At 43.6% G+C, this 9902-nt stretch overlaps 2 protein-coding genes across 3 annotated transcripts in view; both read right to left on the bottom strand.

Moving 5' to 3' along the window:
- gli3 (GLI family zinc finger 3) overlaps window positions 1-448 on the bottom strand; it is a 66993-nt gene extending 66545 nt beyond the window's left edge. For both annotated transcript variants that reach the window (XM_077624393.1, XM_077624392.1), the window contains exon 1: window positions 108-448. The gene's annotated coding sequence lies outside the window, so the exon portion shown is untranslated. The remainder of the gene's footprint in view (window positions 1-107) is intronic.
- A 5222-nt stretch (window positions 449-5670) lies between these two features.
- LOC144091866 (C-C chemokine receptor type 9-like) lies at window positions 5671-8244 on the bottom strand. Its single transcript, XM_077624530.1, has 2 exons — window positions 8188-8244; window positions 5671-6726 (listed from the first exon to the last, which is right to left on the bottom strand). The coding sequence occupies exons 1-2, from the start codon at window positions 8242-8244 to the stop codon at window positions 5671-5673; spliced, it is 1113 nt and encodes a 370-aa protein (XP_077480656.1).
- Window positions 8245-9902: the final 1658 nt, after the last annotated feature.

The following is a 9902-nucleotide window of genomic DNA, read 5'->3' on the forward strand; positions in this document are numbered from 1 at the left end:
CAAAAAAAGTCGTCCATTTTTTAATTCAACTAAAAAACTTTGACGTCAAATCAACTTGACCAACTTTTATTAGCATCTAAAAAGGGCGCGAGAATCCGGCGACTTACCGAAGACGATTCTATGGACTTTTTGGGGGTGCTGGATCCTTGTTCTCTTCTCGTGGGCTGCAGAAGCCCCTCAGAAGGTCCTCCTCGTCCTCCTCGTCCTTCTTCTCCTTCTTCTCCTTCTTTTTTCCACGTTGGAAGTCCCAAACGAGACGGCCAAAGTTGGTGGTCCTCCTCGGCGTCTTCTCTAGCTTCTTGGTTGCCTTCAAGTGCTGTCAGACAAACAAGCATCCACCCAAAAAGTCTGCGCACCCCCTAAAACAGCACACGAAGTAGAGAGTGCACGTCCCGCTTAGTCTTGTTTTTTTTTTCTTCCAGAAGAGAGGACGAAGTGTGGAACTCCAGCTGCTCCTTCCCCCATTTGACTCCTCCTTCCTTCAACTCTACACCGCCCTCTTCTTTTTTTTCTTTTTTTATTTAGTGTACCCCCTTAACCCCCTTTTTTCTACCACTCACTTGACAAAACTTAAGAAAAAAATCACGAAGTAGAATGTATATCTGCAATAATCCACTTTTTTTTAAACTGACAGGAGAGAATTTTCAAGTTTTGACAGAAACTTAAAAGTACATACAGTACGTGAAGTAGGCCTAAAGGGAATGCAGTATTATAAATAAGCAACGTCTTCTTGTTTATTAAAGTGTTCACATGGCCTTTACAATGTCAAGGAAAATATGTGAAAATGATGCTGTTAAGCAAGTTATAAGGATTTTGCAGTATTATAGAAGTACTATGTTACTATCATGTATTAAAAAGCCACATGAAAGCCTTAAAAATGTCAAGGAAAAAAACTATGTTTAACTGTGAAAACGAGTATTTGGCACCTTTAATCTATACAAATGTATGTATGTATTACATTTCAAATTTAACACATTGAACACTGTTTTCAAAGATGGACTACTCCAAAAAATGTAAGAAATTCAAGTCACCAGGTAGTCAAAAATACCCTAATTAATGCCATTTTAGCCCATGAAGCTAATTAAATAACTCTAATTCCTTAACATAACGTGCTTTCTTTTAGTCAATTATTATAGGCTGCGTATACGATGAAAGGAAAATATTGAAAAAGCGCCATCTCCGGCGCAACTTTTAACCGCTGCTGATCAATAAATGTGATCGATAGACACGGAAATGATGCATTTACTCTTTAGCCGCAAGCCCACCGATACATTTTTTTTCAATATGTCAACACGCGTGTGGCCAGCGGTCAAACTAGTCTTTTATTTCTGGGATGCCATTGACGGGGCCAGACGTCCAACGACCGTTCGTTCCGTGGCCCTCCCGGTCCTAAAGGATTGGACGCCCGGCCCCGACAATGGAGGGGGGGGATTGGGCGGTCGCCATGACGACGGTAATCAGTCAGCGCTCATGTGGGAGAGGGGCTTCCCTGACGTATTGGATCAAAGGGGATCTCTGGGATTGCGTGGGATCGTGCCCGCGGGCCAAAGAGCCGCCGTTCTCTCCCAAGAAGTTGGACGGGCCAAAGCGTGTATCAAAAGAAGCCCGAGAAAGAAAGAAAGAAAGAAAGAAAGAAAGAAAGAAAGAAAGAAAGAAAGAAAGAAAGAAAATGAAAGGAAGGTTCGGGGGGGTCCTGCCCGCCGAAGCCCCCCTTTCCACTACCGTGTCGCACCCCAATTAAATCAAGTTTTACCCTCAAATTTGGAATAATTTCTGGATTTTTTTAAAACAAATGTTTGTGTATGAAATATACCTTGAGTTGAAAACATGAGGATTATTTTGTGAATTGTCGTTATTTGGAAAAATGCAAGTAGAGAACATAGACAACGTAGACATTACAATGTAATGTAACAAATAGAGAAAAAGAGAGAGGAAATGAAAAAAAATAGAGAGAGAGAACAGCTGGATTGTGACCTTATTGTTGGAAAAATAGCGGCATGATGAGTGAAGTGTTGTCAGCTTTGACGTGGCATCAACGCATGACTGAAAAGAAGAAAAAAATAGCACAATATTTTGTGCTTATTTGGCAACAACACACTGAGTCAAATCAATAACGGCCACCATATTTCTTCGCCATGTGACAAAGTGACGGCGCGCTGACAATATATATAGACTTGTCATGGCCATTCCAGCTCAAATATCATTGGGCGTCCATTGCCGTCAATAGCTGCGAGTGAATTTGACCGTGGATTCGCATTTGGAAACCATCTAAAATGTCCCGTTTTGGGTGAAAATGTTGTTTTGAAAAAACAATCCACGTTCTACAGTTCATAACTAAAGAACAAAAAAGGGTCAAATCCAACTTTGATTGGCGAATATCATAACAGAAGCAAAATATTCAAAAAACAAAACGTTATCTCTCTTAAGAGCGCAGATCAACCTCGTCTTTAGCGGCGACGTCATCCCAAAAAGCACATTTGTATCAAAATGGAAGCAATTTCCCGGGCCTCCGTCGCCCCGCGGGGTGACTTTTCACGGCCGGCGCAAATGACGCCATCATAAAAAGACGCCCGCGCGCCCCCCTTCCTTATCGGGTGGGATTAAAAGGCAATAATGAAAGAAGAAGCGGCCCTGTGTGGTATGAATATGATTATCTAATGGAGTCCAAAAGGAAGAGGCACGTTGACGCCGACCTTTCTATCTGCCGCCCGCCCGCGGCTCCTCCAAACTTTTTCTTCTTCGGCGCCCAAGTCATTACGGCCGCCGTCTATCGGGAGAGCGCGATAAATCCTCCCCGGGCTCCTCCGATTGGAGCGTCTCGCGCTTGTAAGTTCGACAGACCCCGAGCGCTCCAGGCACTTATCAATATTCCTATTTTGTCTTTTTTTTTTTTTTTTAAGAATGTGGGTCACTTTCATGCAAAGACGCTTCAAAGTGGGCAAAATCGGATTAGCGGGGAGGGAAACGGGGACGGGAAATGGACAATAAAAGTTGGGTTGAGGGAGTTTGGGAAGGGAAAGTCAATATTTTTCCCAGTTTGTCGTATATTAACCCAAAAAAACTGTTTTTCGCTGTTGCTGGAAAGGGTTTAGGAACTTTTTGAGGGGTCGAGAGTACTTGAATAAAGATGGATTTCATGCAAAATTGTGAACACGTAACACAATCAACTTCAATTTACCCAAAGCAATAAAAAAAACAAAGAATTTTGACGTGGGTAGGACAGGGGAGGTGGTATTTCTTAAAAAGGAAAAATATTTGGAAAAACAGCATAGCAAAATTGTAATCATTTTGCCTTTTGAATGACTTGGGTTCAATTGTGCGTGACAAATCAATGTATTGGTTGACATGAATTCATTGTCACAACCCCAGCATCGACGGGTAAATGTCAAATTGATCAGATATTTTTTTTCTTCCTCAATGGTGGGCCAGGCTGTCTTTTAGGGGGGCCATTGCCCCCGCATGCCACCCCGGTGGATCCGCCACTGGCTGTCAAATCACAAAAATTTAAAAAAAATGTTGAAATTGGAAGATTAAAACATGATGTGTGAGTGAAACGTCAAAATCCGCCTGTACAAAGAAACCATAATATCATCAAGTAAAAAAAAAAGAGTGGCACCAATAAGAAACGGCGGCTAATGAAGCCACGTGGCGGAGGTCCGGCATGAGGTGGGAGATGAACGGAGGCCAAACAAAAGAGCGCCAACGTCTACCTGTAACTTTGATGTGAACCGCAAACACGCCGCGCTTTTGATCAAATATTGATGCCTTTTCTTCTTTAAGCGAGTCTTGGGGGAACCGCTTCAAGTGTGTGTGTGTGTGTGTGTCTGTGTGTGTGTGTGTGTGTGTGTTGTGTTCCATGAGAATTTACTTGACGCTTCGCTTGGAGGAGTTTTATTGTTTCTAATGGGATGGCAAAGGGTCACCGCTCCAAAAGTCTACACACCCCGCTGAGAAGCCATTGGGGGGATTTTTATTTTTTTCAATCTTAACCCACCTTTTACGGGGATGGACGTCCAATTTGATCCGACAGGGAGGTCGAGCTTTGAGTCGGGCTGAATGGTTTGGACGTCTATAGTCGTCGTTGGTGCTCAATCAATGTGAGACGTCTGAATGAAAATGACATTTGAAAGGAAAAACTATAGAAATGCACATGCAATGTTGTGATGATTTTCACATGGTGGGGTTATAAATATTTTAATGGGTTTTAAAGGGGATTTTTTTCATATTTTAACGGGATGATGATTCGGTGAGGATCAGCGTGAGGATCGTTTGCAATTTAACAAGATTTTTTTTTCAAATTGAGCATGATTTAACATGCTCATTTATGGCCTGATACAGTTCAATTTGATAACGTCATTTGAATTTGATGTAATATGATAATAATGTCATTTACAATTCTTGTGTTTTAATGGGAAAAACTCACATTTTCCCTTTAAAGCAATTTTACAACAGGATCCAATTGACATTTTCTCCTAATAACTCCCATTTTCCCATGATTATTTTGAACCTTTTGATTGGCCTTTTTTTTTAACGCCTATCGCCGTCAACGGCGGACCCCAACGGGTCCAACATGGAGGCCAGCGGCTCCTCCAAGTCTTCACGCGTGGGTTGCGGCGAGATGGATGGGATGTCGTCCGGATTCAGGTCCTGCTCGACTTTGGGCGCCGCTCACATTTTTCACAGAGCGATTAAACAAAGAAAGGCCGGATGGCTTTAAAGGCACCACATCCATCTTCTCCTCATTTTTCCACTTGGGCTCTGGGTGCTGAAAAAGATATCCGGTAGAGGGCGCCCTTTTCAGCCCCCTCGTGGAGAAAAGAAAAAGTTATTTTATGGGTGAACAACGCCACTCTAGGGCGACGAGGTGAACTGCAAGCGAGAACAACAAATGTGGGTCTCACCTGAAGACCGCAGAACGCAGACGGTGGTCAACCACAGCACCCCAAGGGTTCGTGTTGCTAACAAAGCCGCACGATTTCCGTTTGGGCCACTAGAACTCGGTTAGATGTGCAAAGTGAGGAAGAAGAAGACAGTTAAACCACAACTAGAGCCAACATGGCCGTCCGAGGGGTTTAGTTTCCCACAGCCGGCGAGCAGATGCCAAAAAGTGGCTCACCTGTCAACGTTTATCTTCATAGTTGATAGAAATGGCAGGTTTTAAAAATGTTTTTTTAATTGTAAAATAAAGAATAGCTTTTTTTTTAACTTAGAGATACAAAACACAACCCAAAAAATCATAGAATGCTATTTACAAATGATATGTACAGTGCCCACAAAAAGTTATTCATGGTAATAGGGCGACCAATCTGTCCCTGAAGTCCAAATGGATTGGTCGCCTATCCTAATGGATGGCGGATAATTAGTTAGAAAGATCCAAAGACAGTTTTAGCTCAGGCAATTTTAGGTTCAAATCTGATGGTCCTACAAAGACATGTTTGGGCCAAATAATTCCTTCACAGCCTTTGACAGCAACAGACATTGGTTTTGCCAAATCACTTTTGTGGGTTAGACCATTTTCTTTAACTTCCGCCCCGGATTTTCGATGAAATTGGACTATTGACAGTCCCCCGGCCTCTCCCAGTCCAGCTAGATTAACCGAAAAAGACTCCAAAGCCAGCGTAAAGAGTTCTGACGTGTGACGAAGAAACCCAATCCAGGTCCGCCCGACTTTCACAAGGAAAGCGCCGGGGTGGTTTCGGTGTCCGTGGCGACCGACGGTCGCACGGTAAGCACGTGGACCTTGGGGATCCCGTCTCTCCCGAGTCTTCGGGTGCCCGATTTGGCCAAGCCCAAGAGGTCCTGCCTGAAACGCACCCCGACGAAGACGTACAAGAAGGGATTGAGGCAGGCGTGCGTGTACGCCAAACCCTTGGCCACCTGTCCGGCCACGTCGAAGCGCTGGACGGCGGCGCAGTCGGTGATGGTGGCGTTGGCGGCCTGCCAGGCCTCCAGCACCAGCAGGCCGTTGTACGGCAACTGCGTGGCCAGGAAGACCAAGACCACCACCATGATGACGCGCAGGGCTTTGTGTTTTTCAAAGTTGCGGGCGCGCAGGAGGGTCCGGACGATGACCGAGTAGCAGAAGACCATGACCACCAGAGGCAGGAGGAAACCCATGCAGATCTGGAGACTCAGCACCAGGATCTTGGTCAAGTTCCCGCCGTTGTTCCAGTAGACCATCACGCAAAACGAGGTGGCGTTCGTGCCCGTTTTCACCCGGGCGAAGAGGAACTCGGGCACGGCCAGGGCGGTGGACAGCGCCCAGACCGCCGCGCAGGCTACTTTCCCGTAGAAGAGCCGCTGTTCCTTCCGGTTGTGAGCTTTGGTGACCTGCACGATGGCGACGTAGCGGTCCACGCTGATGCACATCAAGAGGAAGGTGCCGCTGAAAACGTTGATCTTGTAGACGGCCGACACGGTCTTGCAGAGAGCCCGCCCGAAGCGCCAGCCCTCGTCGGCGTCCGAGGCCCAGAAGGGGAGGGTGCAAAGGAAGAGCAGGTCGGCCGCCGCCAGGTTGAGCAGGAAGACGTCGGTCATGGTCTTGAGGCGATTGCGCGCCGTGCTGAAGACCCAGACCACCAGCAGGTTGCCCACGCCGCCCAGTACGAAAATACTCCAGAAGAGGGGGGGCTCGTAGCGACCTCGGAACTGCCGCACCCAGCTCCGGTCGCACATGCCGGTGGACTGGGTGGGTCCTGTGTCGTAGTCGTAGTCCCAGGGCTCTGTCTGAAACATGCGTAATACAGTTTTAGACCATGAGCTGCTACGTCAAAGAATTTCATTTTAGCCTTGTTGCTAGGCTAGGCTAGCATTTTCCACCTCAAAGTTATTTGCGGGGGCAAGAGAAGATGCTAGGTTTTATTAGACAAAACAAAAAGGACACTAACAGTTCTAAACAACAAATATGCAATGCTAACGCACAGTTTGCCATGTTCGGGACAACTTTATCATTAAAGAAGGCTCCGACCTGAGCTCGCTAGTACAAATGACCCGCTACGACCGAGCCGCTATGCTAGGGCTAGGCTAGCGATAACAGTCGTTAGCCTTAGTTGAAGCACTCACGGATTAAAATGAAAAAAAATGGCTGAATTTTTTTTAAACACTGCCTGGACTACGGTGCTTAATTCAGTGAAGGTAAATCCACCTGTTTTATATAATTGGACATATAAAAGGAAGTTTTCATGGCTGATATATCGCCCCCTGCTGGCGGAAATGTAATCCATGGGCGTTGGTGAGAACTTCATCTGCTTTCAGAACTTTTGGAGACCACAGAAAGTGTTTAGGAACACTCTTAATCGCAGCACCTTGCCTTTTCACTTCCTGTCAGCAATGTTTTTGTCTCTTTTCGCTTTTTTTTGCAGGTTTGTAAAGGTTCTGCTGGAGACGCGCCCACTCCACATCAAACGCTTTGACGCAAACGTCAATCCACCGAGCACGTCTGGCGCAGGTGTTCCGCACTGGGCTGGAGAAACCGCAACGTTTCGTGACTTCCTGCTGCTCTCCAAAGACGGCGGGAGGTGCGCACCGACACCCCCAGGGTGGAGATAAAGGTTAGATGGGGGGGCCGAGATAACGCAGCATGTGAACCAGACGTTGTGGCTGCATTTTTGGAACTCCATTTATAGACCAACTTTGACTATTTGACCTTTCATTTTGAGCCAAACAAATATCAAATCCATTTTTATTGTTTTCTACAAATATTAAAATCAATCCAAATAAAAAAAATGGTACCATTTTTTATTATTTGGATCTATACGTATTAAAAGTATTTTTTAACTTAAAAAAAAAGGGAAATACATTTTCAATACTGTTTATTTTGGATTTTAAAAAGTAAAAAAATAGTTTTTAGCTTCCAAAAATGCTGATTTGAACAGTTTATATATATATATATATATATAAATTTATGTTCAAAATAAAACATTATTTTAGATTTTTAAAATTACTTTTTGTGCAAAAAATCATATATACGTATACTATATACTAATCTTTGAAAACCCAACGGGCCTCACAAAACGACTTGCCGGGCCTCAATAAAGACCCCCGGCCCACCTCTTTGACACCACCGATGTATCTTAAAATACCGTAAACGCATTAAATATTAACAGTAGAGTGTTAAAACTCACATGGTCATTTTACAAGGTCCTACTTACATTTCAATAAATTAATAAAATGTCCCAATATACTCACTGTGACATATTCATCCATTTCCGTTGTCATATCCGTGGATGGAAAAAAATCCTCCATGTTTTTCTGCCAAAAATAGACATCAAGGTCACCAGATCATAAAATGACAATAGTTTGTCAATAAGTGACTCATTTCTACTCACCGTTGGGTGCCTTCAGCGAGTTCTTCTTTTGTGCGAGCGCCAGTCCTCGCCCGCCGTCTTTTATGAGCGCCGCCGCGGAAAAAGCACGTGTCAGGCAACAATAAGCCCGCCCCGACTGAAGCAATTCTTTTGGCAGATGTTCAAGTTCCCGGCGACGAGAGACGGCGAAACCAGAAACGTTCAGGTGAAGGTCAGGGAGAAGAAGCAGATGATCTTTTCCACTCCGTCCAGCTGTTCAAAGCGTTCACCCGGTCATCTGAGATTTGGAAATTTGACTGTCGGCTGGATGATGAATGGCAAAAGGGTGATGTACACCTCACACACCTGCGCTTTTTGTTGTTTTTTGTGTGTGTGTGTCATTGGGATGACCTCAAGGGTGCATCTAAAATCCATGGACAATCCATCAGGGCAGTAAGCAACACATCCACTACATTTTTTTTCCATCTAAATCAGGGGTGTCAGACTCGGGTTGCTTCGCGGGGCGCTTTAACGTCAACTTGATTTCACGTGGGCCCGATCATTTTAGATATCATATTTAGATTTTTTTAAATAAATGGATTAAAAGAACTGGATTAAAAGCCCTGAATATTCTTCTTATTTTATAGATCTAAAACAATGTTTATTTTAGCTTTTTTTATATATATTTTTAGATTTTACAAAATGATTTTGAACTAAAAACACAGAAAAAAATGATTAAAAAATGAAAATTATTGATTTAAAAGGGGGGAAATCAGGAAATGTAATATACATCTATACTCTTCATTTGAATTTGATCCTAAAACAGAAAGTCGGCACTCATCATTGACTTTCCCGGGCCGCACAAAATGATGCGGCGGGCCAGATTTGGCCCCCAGGACGCCACTTTGACACATGTGATCTAAATTAACATATTTGATAGAGATCAGAAAATTCACTTTTTTTTGAGTAAACAAATAAAGTAGTAGAAACAATTTTAAAAATGAAGGGAAATTTTGATATTATATTGGAACTATTAGGTCTTTAGTGATTTTAAAAATCTAAATAATTTTGGACCATTTTATGACACTAAAACTCACTACGCAATCACTGATGATCAAAATGGTCGTGTTAGGACTTTGTTTTTATCTGATGAATTATTGAGCAGTTCAAAAATAGTCATTTTAGCCAACTTTGTCAGCGCACTATTTCCCGGTACACCCATAAAATGGAGAAACCTGATTCAAAATGGAATTAAATGCCTTTATTGTCATGAAGCAGTTTCCTATTAAAAACAAACACCTTAATAGAAATGAAAAATCGACATAGTACTGATGTTCCTGTCCTTGTCATGGCAATTCGACCTAAAGTTGATACGCTTTAATAATAATAAAGCAAAAAAAACCTTGCATTGTCACAACAACGCACACCAAAAAGTGGCATATACTTGAACGCTGGTGATAGATAGTGTCCAGTCATAATAATGACTTCTGAAAAACCATCACGTGACCCAAGACAAAAATGGGTCATGCCAATTTAGCCGCTAAAGGGAAACACATCAAATGACAAAGTCACATTACCGACCACAACACGCACACGCTCCACGAGGGCGACGGAGCC

Source organism: Stigmatopora argus, chromosome 17 (assembly GCF_051989625.1).
Source record: "Stigmatopora argus isolate UIUO_Sarg chromosome 17, RoL_Sarg_1.0, whole genome shotgun sequence".
Classification (NCBI taxonomy): Eukaryota; Metazoa; Chordata; class Actinopteri; order Syngnathiformes; family Syngnathidae; genus Stigmatopora; species Stigmatopora argus.

Bases quoted from the DNA above. Each gene is read 5' to 3' on its own strand.
- LOC144091866 (XM_077624530.1), bottom strand. From the start codon at position 8,244: ATGGAGGATTTTTTTCCATCCACGGATATGACAACGGAAATGGATGAA. The intron at 6,727-8,187 runs GTGAGTATATTG...CGCATGTTTCAG, and splicing joins AAATGGATGAATATGTCACA to ACAGAGCCCTGGGACTACGA.